The sequence below is a fragment of the Heterostelium album genome (genome assembly GCF_000004825.1).
Source record: "Heterostelium album PN500 unplaced genomic scaffold PPL_scaffold9, whole genome shotgun sequence".
In the NCBI taxonomy this organism is placed as follows: Eukaryota; Evosea; class Eumycetozoa; order Acytosteliales; family Acytosteliaceae; genus Heterostelium; species Heterostelium album.
This window is the reverse complement of record NW_008805071.1, coordinates 1726016-1749815: the sequence shown is the minus strand read 5'-3', so window position 1 is coordinate 1749815 and position 23800 is coordinate 1726016. Positions and strand designations below refer to the sequence as shown.

At 33.3% G+C, this 23800-nt stretch overlaps 5 protein-coding genes across 5 annotated transcripts; 3 read left to right on the top strand and 2 right to left on the bottom strand.

Moving 5' to 3' along the window:
• Positions 1–108: 108 nt before the first annotated feature.
• On the bottom strand, positions 109–3998 carry gxcBB (pleckstrin domain-containing protein; the record flags this gene model as incomplete). Its single annotated transcript, XM_020579993.1, has 4 exons — positions 109–1830; positions 1904–2068; positions 2158–2352; positions 2457–3998. 4 exons carry the CDS (start codon positions 3996–3998, stop codon positions 109–111), a joined length of 3624 nt encoding a protein of 1207 aa, XP_020430668.1.
• Positions 3999–6051: 2053 nt separating this feature from the next.
• Positions 6052–14737, bottom strand: pkgC (protein kinase 3; the record flags this gene model as incomplete). Its single annotated transcript, XM_020579992.1, has 10 exons — positions 6052–6131; positions 6361–6880; positions 6962–7250; positions 7330–8702; positions 8984–9079; positions 9146–9223; positions 10260–10707; positions 10828–12178; positions 12248–12431; positions 12539–14737. 10 exons carry the CDS (start codon positions 14735–14737, stop codon positions 6052–6054), a joined length of 6618 nt encoding a protein of 2205 aa, XP_020430667.1.
• Positions 14738–15048: 311 nt separating this feature from the next.
• On the top strand, positions 15049–18564 carry PPL_09194 (uncharacterized protein; the record flags this gene model as incomplete). Its single annotated transcript, XM_020579991.1, has 6 exons — positions 15049–15082; positions 15176–15208; positions 15378–15509; positions 15684–15753; positions 15834–15942; positions 16510–18564. 6 exons carry the CDS (start codon positions 15049–15051, stop codon positions 18562–18564), a joined length of 2433 nt encoding a protein of 810 aa, XP_020430666.1.
• A 238-nt stretch (positions 18565–18802) lies between these two features.
• On the top strand, positions 18803–20497 carry PPL_09193 (uncharacterized protein; the record flags this gene model as incomplete). Its single annotated transcript, XM_020579990.1, has 1 exon — positions 18803–20497. One exon carries the CDS (start codon positions 18803–18805, stop codon positions 20495–20497), a length of 1695 nt encoding a protein of 564 aa, XP_020430665.1.
• Positions 20498–20688: 191 nt separating this feature from the next.
• Positions 20689–23712, top strand: PPL_09192 (uncharacterized protein; the record flags this gene model as incomplete). Its single annotated transcript, XM_020579989.1, has 7 exons — positions 20689–21219; positions 21285–21496; positions 21591–21981; positions 22014–22129; positions 22193–22347; positions 22429–23646; positions 23708–23712. 7 exons carry the CDS (start codon positions 20689–20691, stop codon positions 23710–23712), a joined length of 2628 nt encoding a protein of 875 aa, XP_020430664.1.
• Positions 23713–23800: the final 88 nt, after the last annotated feature.

The following is a 23800-nucleotide window of genomic DNA, read 5'->3' as shown; positions in this document are numbered from 1 at the left end:
TTTTTTTTAAAATGTTAATTATGTGAAAAAAAGTAAATTTACTTTTTTTTTATTTTAATATTACATTGTTTTTTTTTTTGTTAATTATTATTATTCTCTAAAATCATATTATTGATTGTTATCATTTGTTTCAGTTGTTGTTGGTGATGGATGCTGATCACTATTAAACACTTCCAAGATAGAAGATGCGCTTGGTTTCTTCTTTTTGTTTCGGAGTGATGAAAACCATGATCTTGAGAGTGTCGATTTCTTGTTCAAAGAGTCATCGGCTGACGCGCTATCCAAGGTTGTAGAAGACATTAAATCTTCTTTGCTGTTCTTGGGTGAAACAGATCCGAGAGGTGTGAGTGATGGCGATGCCGATGTGGGTGTTGTTGGAGCGGATGAAGACGACGCTCCATCGCTGCCGCTGATTGTTCCGTTTTGTGAACGTCTGGCAATGGTTTGACGTCTGAGAATTTGGAATTCACGTTCTGCCGCTGGATTTGCAAATCCAATCGGAAGTCCAGATGTTGACGAACCTGTTGATCCAGAGGTGGGTGAAGCAGGCTGTTGTTCGTTGTCTGCTTGCTCCTGTTGGTCCTTAACTTCAGACAATGCAAGGTGTCTGCCACGAACCCTCAGAGTTGCATACTGTTGGCTGAGAGCAGCTTTGGCCAAACCAGCACGCTCTTGTGATCTCTTCATGGCTTCGTCATTTACAATCTTTCTGGCGTCGAGATCATCCTGAACTTTTTTAAATTCTGACATCCAAATATCTCTTTCCTTAGCATTAGGACATAATAACTTTAGAATACATGTTCCAAATGAATCAACCAATTCAATAATTAAATCTGATTTTGTAGAGTTACTTGAAATGGTTGTATTTGGCTGTGAATTGTTTGTTGTTGTTGTTGATGGTGATGTTGTTACTGTTGTTGGTTGTGTTTGAACTTGTGTTTGTGGTGCTGGTGGTTGTGATGGTTGACTACCGCTTGTAGTATTGTTGTTTGTTGTTGTTGTTGTGGTAGTAGTGGTTGTGGTTGTGGTCTGTGAAGAAATAGGTGGTTTGTTTGCGGTTGCTGGTGGCTTTTGATTTGAAAAGTGTGTTGGTTTGTTGGCGGCAGGTGGTGGTTGTGGTGGTGTTGCTGATGTCATAGTTCTATTCTTATATGGCAATGGAGCGATTCCAGTTGGTGAATTTGTGGATGTCCTACTTCTAGTGTGTGGAGCTTCGCTAGCAATAGGTGGTTTGGAGGTAGAAGAAGGTGGTATTGAAGGTGGTGCCGATTGTCTTAAAAATTGTTGAGGCGATGTATTTGAATGTGATGCTGATTTAAATGTATTAGTGTTATTATTGTTGTTGTTGTTGTTGATATTGTTATTGGGATGATTCTCTGGTATTTTAGGTTGTGGTTTATTGGGTGGTTTGCTAGAGGATGGTGTTGGATGAAGTGGAGGTTTCTCCTGTGAAGATGTCAATGATGATGAGCTGTTACTGTTGGACGCTGTTATTGGTGTTGGTGTTGTTGATTTCTCTTGTGAAGAGCTTAACGATGATGGTGTTGATTTCTCTTGTGAAGATGACAACGATGAAGTACTAGAATTCTGTTGCTGCTGCTGTTGTTGTTGTTCTGCAGTTTGTCTAGTTCTAAGTGAAACTAAATTCATTCTTATTGATTCCTTAACTTTGAGTGCATCTTTTCTCTTGACCAATCCACTTGTAGTTGGCTTTGTACCAATCAAAACATCGTTGAATAGATAGAATATTCTCTGTGACTCTTTACCACCTGGATTGATAACACTCAAAGATCCTTCATGTACAAATCTTCTATGTGGTTCTGCTAAATTCTATATTTATATTCAAAAAAGTTATTAATAATTGATCAATCAGATAAATAAATTAATGTTGATAGATAGTTACCTCAAATTTACCAATAAAGTTATTTTGAATCTCAGTTACTTTTTGGATATTCTCAGCTTCTCTCTTTTTCTCATTGATAGATGAAGCAACTTCTTGCATTCTCTTTAATGATTCTGTTAGATCTTGATAATCTATATGATCACTCCAAGTATTCTTTAGTAAATCCTAAAAAATTGTTAAAAACAATAATAATAATAAAAGGTGATTAGCATTGATGATCTTGTTGTTAAATAACAAATATTTGATAAACATACAGCTAATAACAATGTATATCTAGGAATTCTCTGTACTGGTAAGATCAGATAGTCGCTCATAAATCTACCATCAACCATTTCCTTATCGGTAATGAAACTATCGAATTTAGAGTTGTTCTTTCTCATACTGTTGATAGCTTCATACGATACTGTATATTCTTTAACATATTGTGTATAAACTTTTAATAGGAATATCTATAGATGATAACAATAGATTATTTATGATGATTAACAACATTAAAGTATTAGTAAAAAAAACATAACATATGTTGTTTTGATGTTATGATGATGATATTTACAAATTGAATAAAGATTGGACCAATCTTTTTAGAGGAAGACCAATCGTTGATGATCGGTTTAAGTTGTTCCAATAGAGAGTTGTTGTAGTTTTTGATGACTTCGAGATTGGAAAACACTTTTTTGAGTTGTTCGTCGATCGCCGTCTTGATATTGAGTTTCGATGCATTCTCTGTGAGTGGTTCAAAGTAGAATTTCTGTAGATTCTCTAGGTTCTTTACGTAGACCTCTTCGGTAGAGAGTATCTCCTTGACGATGTTATGACGATACGCTGCCATACGCACACGCTTATGATATTGAATTCTCATGAGATGTCCTCTAACCAATGCCTGTATTCTAATCCACTTCTTCTCATGCTGTCTTGCCTTTTGCATGATCTGTCCAGGTGAAAGCGATGCTCTTACCACTGGTTTCGAACTTCCAACAGTGGTTGACGACGACGACGACGAACCAGCGGAATGTGATGACGAAGACGAACCTCCTACGCCCAACGAAGAGGAAGAAGAAGAATGACTATGTTGTCCCGATGAAGACAAACGATTTACACCGGTAAAGCTTGTACCCATAAAACTTCCGGATGAACTAGGACGATGCTGGTGTCCTGATGATTGGTGTTGTTTAGGTTCGTTTGCAAACAATGCACGCTTGCATGGTGCACGCTTGACTTGTGTGATGTGTAGTCGTTTGAGAAGTGATTCGGTATCGGCAATCTCCTTCTCTGTGAAGTGAAGTTCGGCAGCTTGTTCGTCGGTCACCGGCTCGATGTGCTTCTCTGGCTCTTTGCCCAGGAGATGGTCGGTCGTTGATGCAATGTCGGCGAGTACCTCGAGTGACTCCAATACTTTGTAATAGTTCTTCTTCTCCATGATATCGGCCACCGCAAAGAGATAGTATCTCGAAACACCTAGATCCTCCAGTGCCTGTAGGAAGAACAATAGGTTCTCACGAATCTTAAAGTTTAGAGTGGTTCCGGTGTGTATCTTTGGAATGGAGTTGGCTTTGACTGAGAGCATAAGACGACACAGCAGTACACCATCACGCAAGCTCGAGTACAAATCCGAGGGTAATACCTCACCAATCATCTTTTCGATCCATCGTCGCACAGTGTACGTTCTCAAAAGAAACGATAGACAACTCTGCATAAACACACCAGTCGATGAATGCAATAGATTATTTGATGATCCTCTTGATTTTACTAATCCTATATTATTATTATTACTAGATGTCGTTGTTGTTGTTGTTGTTGTAGAAGTTGAAACTAATGTAGACATTTCATTATTATTACTATTATTACTATTATTTATATTATTACTAGTATCAGTTTTAGAATTGTTGTCTGTTTCTGTCGTTGTATTAGAATTGTTTAAGGTTGTATTATTATTGTTGTTGTTGCTATTATTATCGGTTGTAGTGCAAATATTATTGTTGTTATTATTAATGTTGTTGTTGTTGTTGGTTGAAATGCTACAGGCCTCTGCTGTAGTTGAATTTGTTTCAACAACAGGAGTGGTTGTGGTGCTTTCCTGTGGTTGTTTTTCGTCCATTTACACAACAAAAATGTGTGAAAATGACCCTATTAAGATGATGATAAGTTTTTATTGTTTGTGTGTTGCGAATGTGTGTGTTGTGGGCGTGCAATTATTATTATTATTATTTGATTGATTGATTTACTGATTTTAGCTAAATTTTATTATTTTTTGTTGATTGAAATCTCTCAACTCGTGTGTATGTGTGGGCGTTTTGTTGTTTCCAAATAAATGATGTTTATGCTCCTGTCCTGTGTGGGTTAATCTTTTTAGCTATAAAAAAAATGATAATAATAATACTGCTAAGCAACTTTACTAAAGATAGTATAAATTAAATATTAATGAGTGTTTTTGTTTGAATGACTGTTTGATAATGCTATGAAATTAGTTTAAAAATTGTGAAATGTGTTTTTTGTAACTGAATTATTATTATTATTATTATTATTATTATTACAATGATGAAAGAATGATTCAAAACTATCAATCATCAGAAGAAGAAAAAAAAACTTATTCTAAAGTAAATTTATATATATAAAAATATATTTGATTATTATTATTGTCTTTTTTTTTATTTTTGATCAAAGCAATGATGATTTAATCGTTTGGAAAAAAAAAATTGATATTTTTGTAAAAAATAAAAAATACACAAACAACTTGTCCAAGAAAAAAATATGTTTGTTTTGTTTGCAGTGCATGTATTGCATAAGATGACTAAACTTACTTTTAAAACTAAAGTTGATGATGTTTTATTATAAATGAATTTATTATTTCTTTTTCACGATAGAAAGAAGAAATAATCAAATAAAATTGTACAAAAATCTAAAATGTAGCAAATGATTTTTGATCAAAATTAAAAGAATAGTCCTGATTTTTTTTTTTGCTGCCCCCAAACCACATTAATATGATTGATTTTTTTGTTTTTAAATGAAAATGTAACCGCCAGAAAATAATTTGACTGTTTTTTTTTTTTACATTTTCAAATTTTAAAATTTTTTTTTTTGATCAAATATTATTTTTATCTATTATTATTTTGTGATGATGCTATTTGAAATTAATATGGTTAAAATGAACTATGAAAGAAATAGTGAGATGTTGCTCATGTGACTAGCGAGGTGGCTACCACTCGAGCCGGCTCCATTCGTTTGATCTACTAAAACAAAACAGACCATCATCATCTGGCCAGAATGACCAACGAATACCAACTACTATAGTTAATACAGTTCAATTAGAATTGTTAATTACAGGAAGCTATCATTATAATTATGTTATTTGCCCAACAACCTTTTTTTTTTTTACATGATGACGCATCATTTTAAAAACCATCTTCCTTAAACACAGGTGCACATAGGAATCTTTTATTTTATTTAGAATTAAATGAATCTTTAATTCTTTAATCAAACAAATATTTATCTCATTGTATATACTTTTTGTAAAATAAATAATGTCAAAATTTGTTCACTTTTATTAGTTTTTGTTTTAATTCAAACAATAAACACAAGTTCAATCACCAATGGCGAGGATGTTCCTGTGGTAATATACAGTTTCGTGGATACAACAGATTTATCCTTTATAAAGTATATTTTATTGATTTTAGTTTTCGCTCTCTAGCGGAGCAAATAAAGTCACTTCAAGAGATCATTGACCAATATCGAAATGTAGATGAAATGCTCTTCGATTTTATCTAAACAACAAGAAACTGCATCATCCTTAAGCAGAGGTCACATCGATTTTCACCACTCTTCAACAAAAGTATGACACAAAGAGAGTGCACTATATGGAGTTTATCTATATTGAAATATCACAACCCCATCTTGGGGGAACTTCTATGGACTATGAATTTGATGAATATGACTTTTATGGAGTACTTTTGCCAAAAGGTATAATTGAACCCGAATACAACTAGCAGAAGTGACAGTGATAGTGATAGCTCCTGTGATCACCACCTATAATCAACACTCTAATAAAAATTATTAATTTTAAATGTTTAAGCCTCAAAGATTGTATTCAACCTATTAAGATGAAACATATGTTTGTTGTTCTGCAGTACAGCAGTTCTAATAAAAAATATTTATTAATTAATTCTACAAAGTTTTAAAAATTGATCGGTCAATTTTAACAATATATATGATGATGTTGATGATGATGTTGTGGCTGAGAAGAAGTTGAAATATGATTAATTTTAAGGTAAATGTTATTATACTTTTATCTTATTATAATTAATTATTATATTTTGTGTTTGTTTTTGAAATATATATATATTTTGATCTGTAAGTTTGTTGTTTGGCATGTTGGTTTGTTTGTTTGTTATACTGTTGTTATTGTTATTATTATTGTTGATTGTTGTTTTATACACTACTCTTTCTCATGCTCTTCAACGTACTTTTACGAGCGGCCATTAAGAATGAATTGCCGGTGGTAGGTGAAGATGGAGACGATGACGACGCAATTGATCCACGCTCAATTGCCGACTCGAGGAACACGTTCTCCTCTTTGGTCCATGAGAAGTTCTTGAATGGCGAATCCAAGAGATTGGCAGATGATTTTCTTTTCGATTTGAATGTGATTGCCGGATTCAAGTCGGGATCGTCCTTGGAGGAGGTAATCTCTTTGATGGTCGGTTTGAATGGCGGAGTGATCATCTTTGACTCCAACATACGCCAGGGAATCAGCTCGAAGAACGGATGGTTTTGAATCTCCTGGACACCGCCTGAACCCAGCCGCTTCTTTGGATCAGGCACTAGCAACTTTTCAAGCAGATCCTGTGAGTCTGGCGATAGAAACATTGGTAATCTCAGATTTCCTTGAATCATTGCTTTGTACATATCGTTTCTATTCGATGCCAAAAACGGTGATCTTCCAGTTAACATTTCAAATAACAATATACCAACTGACCACCAATCCTATTAATAATATTAAAAAAAAAAAATGGTTAGTTGCTTGTGTTTGTAAATTTGTTGTGTTGGTTAGTTGTAACAACTTACAGCAGCTTTACCATGTCCAGCGCCAGTGATGATTTCCGGTGCCAAATATTCAGGTGTGCCACAAAAAGTGGTAGCAAACTGTCCATCGCCTGTTTTACCACCGACAACACTGGTGATTCCACTCTTTGATAAACCGAAATCAGTCAATTTAATGTGTCCATCTGCATCCAACAAGATATTCTCTGGTTTGATGTCTCTATAAATGATATTATTTGAATGTAGGTAATCCAACGATGTTATAACCTCTGCAATATAAAATTTAGCCAATTCCTCTGGGAATCTACCAGCCCTATAATTAAGTTAATAATTATTGTTATTAGATAAATAAAAGTTTAATAAACAACAACAACAACAACAATAACACTTACTTTTGTAAATGATGGAATAGCTCACCACCTGGAATATAATCCATACACATAAATAGATATTCGTCGTTTTGGAATGCAAAATGAAGTCTGACTATGAATGGATGATCCATAGTGCTGAGTACCATCTTTTCGGTGTTGGTGTGAGCGATCTGTTTCTTTTTCATCATCTCCTTCTTGTTGAGTACCTTCATTGCGTAGAGACGCTGGTTGTCTTTCTTTCGCACGAGGAACACCCGACCGAAGCTACCGACACCCAGCACTTTGAGCAACTCGAAATCGTCGATCGCCAACTTTTTCTTTTTCTGGTTGATGTTCTCGGATCGACGCTTCTCACTGTCGTCGGCATGGTAGAACTGGACGTTGTCCGAGGGTGGAGGTTGGCCGCCAGCACCGCCATTCTTTCCAAACAACTTTGAACCACCACCGCCACCTTCTTTTCCATTGCTACTGCTATTACTACTGCTACTACTACTTATACTACTGTTGCTTATTAGATTACCACCGTTTCCGATTGCGGTGCTGGTGGAGTTGGCATCGTGTAAAATAATGGTTTGTTGTTGTACAATTGGAATGACAGAGGAGACTGCAGCTGCCAGTGGATTCAAAGGTTTCGATGTTGTCGATGATGTCGGTAGGTTATTGATTGTCCTGATCGATAGATTACTTCCTGTCGATGGTGATGATGTTGTAGTGCTATTGTTGTTGCTACTACCATTGTTATTGCTGTTGTTGTTGGTTGGCAAGACAGTTGGTACACTGCTACTGAGCTTTGAAAGTTCGACGATTGGTTGTGGATCGTTGTTTTTCTTCATGACGAGTTGACGCTTAAGTTCTTCAGCACGAATCTTCCAGACACGTGCACCCTCAATACTATTTACATTGGGTGTATTCGGTATCATCGGATGCATCTTGATGTTGGTCGGTGTCAACGGACTCAAACCAGTGGTTTGCTCAGCACCGTTACTGTTGTAACTATTCGCTTTCGATGTATCTATCGTCAGGTTATTGGATTTTGCAATGTTTATTGGTGGTTGCCAACTACCATTATTATTGCTGCTATTGTTTAACGATTTACTTATATCTATATTATTTAGTTGTTGTTGTTGTTGTTTACTTGGTGTAGATGGTACTATCTTTGGTGAGACATGAGGTGATGAAGATGGTGATATATGCTGTTGTGGTTGTTGATAATCCGAAGAAGAGTTGTTGTTGTTGTTGTTGTTGTTGTTAACGTTTAGTTTGACTGGCGATTGTTGTTGTTGTTGTGCAGTGGCGGCAGTCGATGCTTGGTCACCCTTGCATCCGACTCCCAGTTTCTTAAACTCGTTGACGATTTGTTTTGCTTGCTCGGCAGACTCTGCTTCAAAGTGATACTTGTGCAGGAAGGTAAGAGTGAACTTCTGTGAGTCCATGCTGTCCTGATGGATATTGTAGACATCGCTATTCTTTACGAACCACTGACAGGTCGGTCCATTTAGATTGGAAACACCTTGTGAGCTTACTGCAATAGTTCTATTTTGTTTTGTTTTTATTTATTTTTTTGTTTTGTTTTTCAAAATCAGTCATTTTTTTCATTTTCATCATAGTTATTATAATTTAGCGCTGTCTAAGCAAATCATGCTTACCTTTGTTGTCGTTTGCCATAGTTATTTACTTTTATGACATCGAAAGAAGTGCAAAAGTGATCTTTATGATGTGATAGGTCTCTTTCTTTTTTACCGGGCAGTCCAAACCATGGTTTACTGCTACTCTTTTGTTTAAATGACATCTAAACACCACACGCACACACTGACAGACACAATAACACTACTATTACTACTTCTACTACTACCACTGCTACTACTTCTTCTTCCTCTGCTTCTGTTGTTTGATTTGTTTTGATCTTTGCAACGATCTAAATACTAATTGATAATGATGATAATGAAACTATATGTTATATGACTATATAATTATGTAATGTATTATGTTTATATAGTAATTTATGATCAATGATTAATGATTATGATTAATGATAAGATTTAAAGTTGGAATTGTCTTATGAATATTTTCGTCTGATTTTGTGTGTTATTTTATTTTTTGATTTTTATTTTATTTTTGAATAAATTTGTTTTTGGTTTGTTGTGTTGTAAAATGTTGGGTGCTAATAAAATGTTGGGAACACACTATCAGAGTTGATAAAAAAAACAACACAACTATCAAATAGTGACCCGAGGTTCTGTTCTTAGATATTAAAATAATAATAAAAAAATAGTTATAATAAATAAATAAATAAATATAAATAGGTAGATAAAAAAAAAAGAAGAATGAAATGATTATTTTTGAACTGCACTGCTGAATTGAATTGAATTGAACTAAACCTAACTCAATTGATAAGAAGTGAGTGATACTTATCAATTTTTTAGATTTAAAAATAAAAATGGGTCCAAATTAATTATAAACATATACTTTCAATGTTGTTAATCTATGTAGGATGGAAAGTTGAGCGGTGGTGTTTGGTTATTTTTGAGAAATCTTTTTTTTTGTTTTATTTTGAATGAGAAAAGTGGGGTCATAAGCTAAAATTATAAATTTTTTTTAAAAAAGAATCAAAATAAGTGAGTTATTTGATTGATCTTCAAAAAAAAAAAAAAAAAAAAAAAGTTTTTTTACAAAAACAAACAAAATTTGATGGAATAAAATCAGCTGATTTGCAAAAAAGCCCAAACATCTTTCAATTCATTAAAATAGCTATTTTCTCATATTTTATTACTGCTACAACAATGATAGTTCTTTTTTTTTTTATTTGTTTTTGGTTCTCCAATGCAAAAAAAAAACAAATATCTCATTTGATGATCGGAAACTAAAGTAAAAAAAAACCTTTTTTTTTTTTGCAAATTGTTGAATGTGAGTAGTCGGAATGACTATTTATTTTAAATATCATCAAAATTTACATCGGACATTGTCACATTTGCTTGCGTTGAGGTCAGTTCTTGAGTTGACGGATCGGATTGTTCATCCCCATTATTGTTATTTACTGTTTTGCTTGTGTTATTGTTGTTGTTTATGCTGTTGTCATCGGTTATATTCATACTATCATCTTTAAACTGTTGGTTATTGTTGTTATTGTTTAAATTACTACTATTTTCGCTAGTATTATTATTACTTGCATTATTTATCGGTTCTGAAGTGAGCGATGATGACGATGTACTGTAATCAACTTGAGAGAGTGACCCGAAATCAAAAACATCCTCATCAATTGACATGTTGTTTGGATCATCTTGTTGTTCTTGTTGTTCTTGTTGTCGTTGAAATTGTATTTGTGGTTGTTGTTGTTTTTGTTGTTCAACGACAAAAGCGGATTTAATTCTATTTGTAAACAGTGAAAATAAACCTGGTGACCTAAAAGTGTTTGATAGGAAAGAAAGAATCGGTAATAGAATAAAATAAAATAAAACTGTTAGTTAGTTTAAACTCGAGCAAGTTTATCATATTCGTTGAATAGTTAAATATTCTACTTACATATGTAACCATTGAGAGAGTGTTTCAAAACTATCTTTGGCGGCTTTGGATCTTGCGTTTCTTGTGACCTCAATGAGGTCCTTCGAAGAGAAGTGTAGGAGCTGGTTGGTAGAATCATAGAAATCGAATTTCAAGTTGGAAATGTGTACGAGTGGATATTGTAGCTTTGGCTCATTGCCATTGTTTCTGGTGGCGTTTGTTGTTGAAGCACTCGATACCTGTTGATATCCAACGGTCAGTGGAACGTTCACTGGATTCTCCATTGGTGTCGACGATTGATCTTTCAACCAATTCACTTTCGTCAGATTGATCTTGGCAATGTAACCACTGGCATCACAGACAAACAAAACTCTACTGTTCTCCAACCGATTACCTTCCAATTGACAAGTATTGTCACTAACATAAAGAAGTAAACCAACCAATTCATACTCTTGTTTGTTTTTAAAAGATTGTTGTTGATGTTGTTGTTGATATATTTCAATGTAGTGATTCAATTGATTTATAGGAGTGTAATTACTATTATTACTGCCATTCGGAGTAGTTGTTTCATTAGTCTGACCATTGGCAGTTGCTATTTGTTTGATCATAATCCTCTTGGAGGTTTGTAGCTCTGCAACCGGATTATTGCCAGACGACTTACGATTCTGTTGATATTGAGAGTAGAAGAACTGTTGCGGTTGTACATAGAGGAACTTGTAGCATTCATTCACCTTGATAGTATCGGCATCTGGAGGTGGATTGACAAAACACAATGTTGTTTCAACACCTCCACTACTATGTTGATTATCTTGTTGTTGATGTTGCGCTGCCAAAGAAGAGGTCGACTCCTGTGGTTCGAAAGAGAATTTTATTGGTGGAAGTGGAAGAAGAGGCATATGTTTGCCGGCATTTATATACTCTTTTGCTGACATGCAATTGCCGTTGCCATTACCATTACTGTTGTTATTACTGGGTAGAAACAATGGAATCTCTTGAACGTTATCATATGTCTCTTTTGGTGTTAAATAACCATTACTATTATTATTATTATATCTTTTAGTTTGATTATTATTATTATTGTTATTATTATTATTTCCATTATTATTATTATTATTAGATGAAGAATCCAGTAAATCCATCACACGGAATTTCAGGACTGGAACAACATTCCTCTTGGCAAACAATGGATTGGAACCGATCCATTCATTTAAATCATCTTTAGCTCTCTCATTTAAATCATTCTTTCTTCTCTCTGTTTCCATCATTAGCAAGCTTTGTTGTTCTTCGTTGAGCCTAGAGACATACTCCTCCGAGTAATCACTACTAACATACATATTATACAACATAGTTGCATCTTTAACATTTGATATATCTTTTAAACAAATAAGTTAATAAATACATATTTAAAATAATATTCTATATTAATATTAATAATGCTTACTTAGTTTAGAATTATATTTCTTTTTGTTTGAATTTGATGATGTTTCACGTTCCAACTTCTCATTGATTTCATATGTCTTTTGTTCCAACAGAGTCGACATCTTTGAGTCCAATTCACTTTGATATTTCTCTTCTTGTTCCTTACTTCTTATGATTGTCTGTGAGTTATCGCCAACAGTGATAGTCTCTTTGTAATATAAATAAAATGTTTTCTTTAAAGCAATTAGTTGATTGTTAGTTTTGATTTGTATGTTTTTAAATGATGATATAGTTCTTTTTGTTTTATACATACAACGATTTTCGTGTGTATACAAACAACGGTACCACCACCAGGAATAATCGATTTCAAAGTAACTGGAAAGTTGGCAGCTCTCTGAGGACCAAGAGTTTCATGCCAGGCAGCTCGTCTTGTCGAGTTGGTATACAACTGCAGATATACATGAGCAGCGTCAGCGTCGAATGGTTCACATCCATTCTCATTGCCAATCATCTTTGAATTCTGAATGCGAAGTTTCTGACCGACAAACAACTTTCCTTGCTTCAAACACCATGTCAAGTGAGGATCGAGCAACGCCTTCATTGAATACCATCCATCTGTCAATTCAATCGTTGCCTGTGGGAATTGTGGTTTTTTATCATCAGTACCAACATCAGCACCACCTAAATCATCACTATCCGATTGTTGATCAACATCGCCATTTGAGATAATATTCGAAATACAAAGTATCATATGAGATTCAGGTGCGTGATCACGTGCATACAGTTTCTTTAAGATCGATGGTTTCGCTTGAATCAGTTCACGATTGATTCTATCTTTCAGCTGTGATAAAACGCGTTGCAGAGTGAGGTGTCTTCCACCAAAGTGTTGGGGAAATGCCTTTTCCATCGATGCCAACTTCCATACGATCCATCCATAGTGATTATCCATCCATTCATCTGTAATAAGTCGTGGTTCAATTAGATTCTCACGTAGAATCATTGTTGATATCTCACTGAGACCTATTTTCTTCTGACGCATTGTCTTTGAATCTGGAACACTATCAAACCTAAAGTCAGCAGCGTTGTTTCTGTTCACTTCAAGAACTTCTCTCGATACCAAATTAACACAACTATGACTAAACGGTGTACCTAGGTCTTTCAATCTCTTTCTTCCATCTGTTAATTGCAATAGTTTTGGTTGATCATTTAACTTATTATTATTATTATTATTCACTTGATGGCTGTTAAATTTGTTATTGTTATTATTGTTGTTGGCGCTGTTGGTGTTGTTGATTGTTTTCATTCCATTTGAAACAGGAGGAGGTAAAGTAGGTATTGGTGGTGATTGTTGTTTGTGTAATGGTTGTTTTGGAAGTGGTTTCAAACCACTTCCAATGACTGGCTTGATTGGAGTTGACGATGATGATGATGATGATGTTACGGATGTATTTGCAATGGTATTATCTTTGTATGGTGAGATAAAACCAGTTTTCTTTGGTGTCATTGGCTTGATTTTAGATAAACTTGGTTTAAGTGGTGTAAGAGCTGTCGGTGATGTGGCTGAAGTTGTTGTACTAGTTGTTGTTGTTATCGGTGTTGTTGGTGTATCTATATTTGTGTTTGCTAAAGTGATGTGTGGAGGTGGTGACTTTGAAACAGGTGTGATCGGTTTGGGTTTGGAATTAAAAGATTTCATTGGTGTCAGTCCATTCGGTGATTGATTCTGTGCTGGTTTCTTTGGTGTTGTAGTCGTGGCATATGAGAATAGCGATGATGATGTCGCTGATGAAATAGGCTTATTAGCTTTGGATATCGTTGGTTGTTGTTGTTGTGGAGGAGATGGAGTTGATGTCTGTTTTTTAAATGAATTTGTTGGTGAACTATTATTATCTTTATCTTTTGGTGTATTAAAATTAGAAGACTTCTTATTGTTATTATTATCATCTTTATCTTCATCGTAATGATCATGAGGATCACCTTTATTCATTACTTTTTTGGATGAAGCTGAAGATGAAGTGGAAGTGGAGGTAGCAGCATTCTGTAGGAAATCATCTTCATCATCCAACTTTAGGTTACTGTTGTGTGGAACATCAGCAATTTTACGTTCTGCTTCCAATAGTTTCTCTTCATCGATCTCTACAGTTTTAAATATTAATTTACCATTACCATCAGCTTTAGCGCGACCAAATCCTTTGAATACACCATCATCATCACCAGTAGTAGCGCCGCCTGTAGGACGACCAAATCCACCGAATCCACTCATGCTATTACCACTTCCACTTTTCAAATTCTTCATGGCAACATGACCGAATCCATCCTTAAAAATATCGTCGTCGTCATCATCAAATTGATTTATTGTTTTCTTATGATTAATAGATTCTGATGATTTTCTTTTCTTACTATGATCAATATTATTATTATTATTATTGTTGTTGTCATTGTCATCTTCATCATTATTATTGTTGTTGTTTGATTGAGGTGAATCACTTCCACCTGTTTTTCTACTTTTCATCTTGTTTTTTTAAATGTAATGATTTAGATTAAATAGATAAATGTTGTTTGTTTATATGTATATTTGATAATTAAATAGTAAAAAGAAATAAATGATAATAATAATTAAATTATACCTTCTTTATCTCTATAATCTATTACTGTAAAAGTGATAATACTAATTTGATATCTGTCATTGTTTTCACATTATTTTCAAAAAATGAATTAGTTTTTTACAAAGATTTCTTAGAAAAAATTAATTTGTTAACACATCATCATTCATTGTTTGAACATTTAGATAGTTATAGTTAACAGATAAGATAAGTTTATAAAATGGTTGATTATGGTCAATTAAATCAATTTGAATGTATGTTGATTATTAATTAACACATATCATGATTATTAACATATGAATTAATATGAATTTATATATATATATATATATATATGTATATTATAGATTTAGATCACACTGCTGATATTATGTTTGTATGTTTTTATTATTAAATTGGAATTACTTTTTTGAAATCAAATTGAAATTTATATTAATAATAAATCATCATATTAAAGCATACATGTATGTATATCTTATATATAGTTTTATTAGTTAGTTAGATATTCATTGATTGATTGATATTCATTCATTCATTTGTACTAAATAGGGGGTGATAACCTTGGTGTTGCTTTCGAACAGATGGCATTGGCAATGATGAACTATATGGTCGAATTGGATTCAGTACATTTAGATCAACATCAAGAAGATGAAATTAAAGAACATACTATCAATGTTGAAGGTACATACTACTATATATTTGATAAACTAACCCACTAACTAACTAACTAACTAACTAACTAACTAACTAACTAACTAACTAACTAACTAACTAAACAAAACACTACTTAAGGTCATGATATGGATAGTTTATTATTTAGTTATTTAGATGAGTTTCTTTTTATCTTTAATACAGAGTTTCTCGTTTTCAAAGAGATCAAAGTTTTGTCGATAGATAAAATCAACTTTAAGATCACTGCAACTGGGTATGTTATTTTATGTTATGTTACTAGTGATGACATTAATATTTAAAATATTAACAATCATCATCTATTGATATTTATAGTAAAGGTGTAGAGTTGGATAAATCAAAGCATACTACAGGTACAGAAATCAAAGCTATAACCTATTCATGTATGAAGATTGAAGAGAAACCAGAGAAAACTGATATTTATGTAATTGTAGACATTTAATAAAATAAATAAATAAATCATTTGAAGAGAGAAGAATGATTTTTTTAAATATTGTTTGTTTATTTATTCATTCATCTCTCTATTTAGATGTTTGGATTGGTATTTAAACACATTGAAGCTTTGCTTATTGAAGGAATTTATCAATCGATTTTGTTGGTGTCTTGATTTCAATAAAACAATAGACCTCTTTAGGATTAATAATATCATTTACATTGTTATTATTATTATTATTATTGTTGTTATTTTCACCATGATTTGTAGATGTAGTAGTTGTTTATGGTAGTTCTTTTCAAACCATTCAATAATTGAAACCATATTTTCATTCTCATTATAATTATCACCTTTACTTTGAAGATCAAACAGTCTTTGTGCCAATTCTTCCTTTTTACTATCTAAATTTGAATTTTTGTCTAACGCTTTCAACTTTCTTTTTTTTTGATGATTAATTAAATTGATACCCAGCTCCAAGTTAAGTGGGTGATCCAGTTTCGCTTTACTTTTGTTCAAATGAAAACATATTTATTTTTAAGATCTATATTAAATAACAAGCTGTTAAGAAATAAGTTATTTAACTTTGTTAATTGGATACATTGTATCGTGTTAAAGAAGCAATATAGTTTAAGTTGGCAATGCATGATCAATGAATATCCAGAGTTATTGATAGATTACAGATTTGATGATCGGTATCTTTATGAGTATCTCTCAAAGTTTGGAGATGCAAATAAACATGAACAACCACCTTTCGATCGGTTAAAGAATGCTATGCTGGCTGCGATCAGACAGAACAGATTGGATCTGATAGAGACGATCATCAACAAACAACCAGGCCTTTGGCACTCAGAGATCATCACGTTTCATCAGGCCTACCAAGAAGAGTTGTGTGTAACCGCTGCTGCATATGAACGAGAAGACATTCTAAGGTATCTAATTGACAGTGTCGGTGTCAACTCGACTCTGGTTATGCTTGCCACTCTCAAAAGTACGGTTGCTACCAATCGTAATTTAAATATTGCTCGACAATGCTGTAAATTCATTGTATTCGATGAGTATATTAGTAACATTATCATGGCTATTGCACCGGTTATCAAGTTGAACGATTCCGACATTTTTATGATGCTCTACAACTGCAGTGCTTCTATCAAACCGATAGCAATTAAAGGTATATTGAAAACTGGCACTCTAGATCTCTTGAACGTGGTAAAGGAATTCGAGAAGAAGAGGTTTAGTGAATTAGTGATGTCAGTTGGTGATTGTATTTCAACTGCAGCCAAATATAATCAATTGGAAATACTACAATATCTTCTAGAGAATCAACTTGGTAAAAAGGAGAATGCCGATAAATATCTATCGTGTCGTTCTGACACAAATTTTGAGATCATTCAGTGTCTCTATGATTACTATAAAGATAGTATAGTTTCATATCCACTATTGATATCAAAAGCAATTGTATCTGGAAATGTTCGAGTGTTGGAGTTTCTACTTTCTTTGGGTCGTCTTTCGGATGACGAGAAAAGCAAATGTTTTGCAACAAACCCTATGAACTATGCAGCAAAGAACAACCATTTTGATATGTTAAAGTGGCTCCACTACAATCGAAGTGAACCGGTCACTAAAAGTGTAATGGAAGAAGCGATACTCAGTAACAATATGGCGATGGTTCAATTCCTGGTTGAAAATCGTACTGAAGGTTGTACTAATAAAGCTATTCAATATGCGTTGGAAGTAAGGAATTTGGAGTTGGCACAATATCTTTTCGATAATATAAGCGGAGTGAATTGGCAGATGAGAAACGATCTCCTTGAGACTCTTTGTTACAACGGTTGTTTGGATATCATTCGATTCGTACTTGAATACATTCCTCTGGAACATTCATTCAGTCGTCAAGCAATGATATACTCTGCTGCCAATGGATTTCTAGAGATACTAAAACTTATACATCAGTCGCCAAACTCTGGAAGTACCTTCAAAACAATGGACGCCGCTGCAGCGAACGGTCACCTCGATATTGTTGTTTGGTTGAACGAGAATCGGACAGAGGGTTGTTCAGTTTCGGCGATTGATGGTGCCGCTGGAAAAGGTCACCTCGATGTTGTGAAGTGGCTATATTTCAATCGTTCAGAGGGATTCAGTTCCACAGGAATGGATAATGCCTTGGCAAATGGTCATACCGACGTCCTAGAATTTCTTTATGAAAATAGAACGCAAGATTGCTCACCAAGATCAATACAACTCGCTGCTGAATACGGACACCTTAATGTTTTGAAATGGCTGATCGCCAATCAAAGTGATGATGATGTGAACGATCTTCAGTTTCCTTTAAGAGAACATGCCAAAAGAGGAGATTTGGAAGCAATTAAGTATCTATATGAAATAGGTAGAGCGAATATCGATCATTCAACTCTTGAGTTTGCAACTATTTATGATAGATTCAATGTAGTGCTTTGGATACTGGAGAATCACTTTGTCAAAGTTGACTCATTGGATTTTGGTCCGTTTAATAATGCTCTATTGGATAGTTATAGAAGTGATCCAAACAAAACTTTGTTAAAACTAAAAAAGCTTTCATATTGTCAAATCAACAATATTCCAAATATAAGTTTTTAATAAAATGATCTTCTTCTTTTTTTGCAATCAAACCATATGAATTCGAATAATCTACTATGGTTTGCACAGTTATCTTTTTTAAAAGAAAATGATTAATTTTTTTTTAAAAAACAAAAAGGTAAATTGTGAACTTCCAATTAATTTGGATCAATCTTAATTTTTTTTTATTTTAAAACTTTGGATACTATTTTTTTTTAAAAGTACCACTTCACAATTATAATTATAAATAGTAATAACAATGTGTTCGAATTTATCTAAATTACTACAAAACGAAATAATAAATAAGCTATTGAATGATTATGGAGATAGTAATAGAGAATTTCAACCACTACCTTCATACTACCCAACTTTGAAAGAGCATATCTACGATTACACTTCAGGTCAACAGGTATTCGATAGTTTAGAGTATTTCGAGCAGTTGAACTACAATCGATCGATACTGGAATATTGTTTGGTTTCTAAGGATTGGTTTCATTACATATCAACTTGTGCCAATCGATTCTACGCCAAACAATCACTCGAACTATCAAATAGTTTGTCGATTTACCAATTCGAGAATATCACACATCTCTATGCCGATTTCTCACCCGAACCATCTTGGATCGAACGCTTTACCAATCTAAAGAGATTGGTTATCAATACAGATGATGGTAAGCTCGTACAACAACTGATCAATCAATTTCCATTGATTAAACTAGAGGTCTTTGTCGATCAAGATAGAGATAGTGCAGTTGTAAATTGTGATTTATCAGCAACAGGTTATGACACATTGGAATTCGTACATATTAATGCCTATAGTATCTACGGGGCTGTGGATTTCGAAGATTTGGTAGAGAACTACTATAAAAGCTATCTCAAGCGTTGGCGTGCAAATTCAATCTACTTTATCTATGATGACGGTGATCATGACGGTGGTGTATGCAACCTCTCTTACAACCAACTATTCAAAGTGAAATCACTAAGAAACATTATCATTCCAGACGATCGTTTCTTTGCAAACGCATTGAAATGCATTGTTTCCAAGAATACTTTGATCGATTCATTCAGATGTAATATTCCGCTCGGTATATTCGATGCATCGGCTCGTTCAACATTTGTGGAAGATGATGAAGATGAAGATGATGAAGATGATGATGAAGAAGAAGATGATGATGATGAAGAAGATGATGATAGTGAAGAAGAAGAAGAAGAAGAAGAAGAAGAAAATGAAGCAAGTGAAGGTGATAATGAAGATAATGAAGTAGATAATTCGACTAATGGTAGATATTGTCGTTGTTTTCCATATGATATGGAGAATGAAGCATTGGCTCGTAGTAAATTAAAGTATTGGAAACAATTTTGTTCTATTCTTGCACGTAATACACGATTAAAGTATTTAGAGTTTGAAAACTTTTGTACTTTCAACAATGGTGGTTCAGTAGATGATCATAGTCTAAGGCCACAAACAATAGAATCGACATCATTAGCACTCAGTAAAGCACTTTCAGTCAATAAGACATTGACTTCATTGACGATCTCATGTCAGGTGCTATCGGGGTCATTCTTTCAGACGTTGGCACACTCCAACCAAACCATCAGTCATCTCTCTCTCACTGAATGTGGTACCGATCAAATTGGTCAACTAGCTACTCTATTGGAATCGAATAGCACAATACAACGTCTTGGTATTGCATTTCATGACGAATATTATCAAGAGATGATAGGCAGTAAACAATCAGACACCACAAAAGCTGCAACTGCCAAAGCTATTGAATCATTCTCACTTGCGATTCTCAACAACAACACAATATCAAGATTAGACATCAAAGAATTTGAACCCTATACAATTAGAACTCACATTGAAAGTTTATTCAGAAGTAGAGATCAACAAATATCCACCAAACTAGTGAATAATTATCTTGTTGGTGCTATTACACACACATTATTTTTTTAAAAAAAAAAAATTAAATAAATATTAATTTGGTTGGTGTGAACTTCACCCAAAAGAAATCTGATTGCAATCTCCATTGATTTTGAGAATGTTCCTTTGGCTTTGAACTTAGTTTAAAATGGGTTATTATTATTATCATATTATTATTGTTATTTATTTATTTCTATTATTCATGTATTATTATTACAAAGAAGATGGATATCAAAGTGTTGAATGACGATTTTTTTATTTTCGATATAAGTGAATCAAATGTAGATCAGGATGAAGATGACAACTTTCTATATCTAGACAACGCATGTAATTTCAATATCCTATTGATTATTTCAAGTAGATCTGCGGAAAATGAAGAGTATCCTACACTGTTCTCTACTCATCTCATACCGATATACGATCATATCTTCTCTGACGAAGGTGGCGTTATTGTATTACCCAAGTATGTTTACAACCTAAACCTTTCATTTCTATTCATGGAAGGTGATCAACTCTATTTTAAATCATTCGATTTAAAGACTGCTTCCTATGATATCAATATCAATTTTGACAAAGAGAAACAACGACAACAACAACAACAATTAATCACCTACAATCATAGTGATAATATCAATAGTCAATTATTAAAAAAGATTGTTATTAATAATTCACAAGCACAATCATATTATATTATTGCTAAATTCCGAAATAGCTACAACAAAGTGTTGTTAACTTTATCGAAATCATATGAAATGGTAATTATCATTAAGAAATGATAGAGACATTGCTAATACTAACGAAAATATCATTCAATTTAAAGGGTGTTTATAAATCAATTATCTATAGAGATAGTATTAGAGTATATGAGGGAATAGAAAATGAAATCAAAGCAATGGAACTACTGAAAGGAAAGAGTAACTTTGTACAACTTATCGACCATTTTGATGATAAACCAAATCAAACTTTTCATATGGTAACTGAATTTTGTAATCAAGGTGATCTAAGTCAACTCTTTAACTATAGATTTAAAAGGTAATAATAAAAATGAAAATATATTTAATTAAATCAAGATTTACTAATCAAACTTTATTATAATCGCAATCTATAATAATATTAAAAACAATAGGGGTGAAGATTTCCAAGAGAATCAAATATGGCAATTCATTATGCAAATGTTTGACATACTAAAGGAATTGGAAGAGTTTAAGATTGTACATTGCGATATTAAACCGTCGAATATTTTCATTAAAGGAAAAGATTTAAAGTTGGTCCTTGGAGATTTCGGATGTTGTATCTTTACGGACAAAAAAGAGGTCAATCAATTTAGTCAACCAGAATACAGTCAGTTCATGGAGCACCAAGACAAGAAAGCTAAATTACCTGCTACCATTGCCCCAGATAAAGAATTGAACTCTGTTACAAACATTGAAAGTGAAGATTCAGTGTTTGACATGGAAGAAAATAATGATGATATCGTCTTTAAAGCAACAAGAGGAACAAAAGGTTATATTGCACCTGTATGTAAATATATCATTATTATAACTATTAGTACATACTTATTTACATTCATTTTTATGACCAAAAAAAGGAAGTTAAATTTAAGTTATATTATCAACCAATTGATATCTATTCTATTGGATCAACAATTCTTAAACTATTATCATGGTAATTAAAATATAATTTTTTATTGATTTACCTTAAAGAAAATACTAACTTTTTTTTTGTTAGTTCTGAAGAAGATAAGGATAATCATGAAAAATTCAAATCAGATTCAAAGAATATTGTTATTAGTAAAGATAAATATACAGATCAGCTAATAGAGTTTGTAAAGTTATTACTGGACGATCAACCAAAGAATAGAGAATCGGTACAACTAGTATTTAGTAAATATAATAATATTATAACCAATCAGTTTTCAAACAACCAAGGAGGATATATAGAGTACAATATCAATAAACCAATAGGTGTAGGATTATTTACGGATTTACTAGAAGAGTTGCTCTTTGGAGATACTTTCAACCAGATCATCGAGCCAGAAACACTACCAAAGTGTCTTAGAAAGTTGGTCTTTGGAAGAGATTATAATCAACCATTAGTCATCGGATCACTGCCCAATTCGTTGGAAACTTTAGTGTTTGGTTTTAAATTTAACCAATTAATCCAACCAAAGATACTTCCTCCAAATTTGAAGGAGTTGAAATTCGGAAGAAATTTCAATCAACCTTTTGAATCGGAAACACTACCTCCAACTTTAAGAGCACTGAACTTTGGAGGTCATTTCAATAGGGAATTACTGCCAGGATTTCTACCACAATCGATAAAATCAATTAGATTTGGAAAGGAGTTCAACCAACCAATTATAGATATACTTCCTACATCACTAAAGGAATTGAAATTTAGCACAATGTTCAATCAACAGGTTCCACCAGGAATTCTACCACCCAGATTAAAAACATTAAAATTTGGTAATAATTTTAATCAGCCTTTGCCGAGTCTACCAAAATCATTATTGTCCCTTGCATTAAAGTTGAACTTCAATCACCCAATTCAACCAGGAGTACTGCCGGAATCACTGGAAGAATTAAAATTAAGTTGGCTGTATAATCATAAAATTCCAATTGGAGCGCTTCCGAAATCATTGTTGCTTTTAAAACTAGGTGATAAATTCAATCAACCTCTTGAAAGAGGATCACTTCCAGACTCGATAAAGTTTATTAAATTTAGAGAGGAATTTAATCAACCTATTGACGATGTTTTACCGAAATCGCTCAAAACTCTGGTGCTTGGAAAGAATTTCAATAAACCTTTACAACCAGGTGTGCTTCCTCCGCTGTTGGAAGAGTTGGCCATAGGTGAGTGCTATAACCAAACTCTAATACCTGGTTCTCTTCCAGATTCGCTCAAGAGAATTCAATTTGGAAATAGCTATACTCAGGTAATTGACAAGAGTATTCTTCCAACATCATTGGAAGGTTTACAATTTGGCGACTCTTATAACAATCCAGTACAGTCTGGCTCTCTACCTGAGACTCTGACATCATTAGTGTTTGGACACAGTTTTAATCAACCGATTCTCGAGGGTGCAATACCAAGTAAGGTAGAATATCTAGAGTTTGGCGATGCTTTTAATCAGCCTATTAGTCAAGGTACACTTCCAAACAACCTTAAAGAACTTGTCATTGGTGATTCATTCAATCACCCAATTAAACCTGAAACACTACCCAAATCACTTGAACTTTTAAGATTAGGTGAAAAATATAAACATAAACAAAAACTGCAACAATCAAAATCAATAAAAATAATATATGGTGAATTTGATTAACAACAAATAATAAA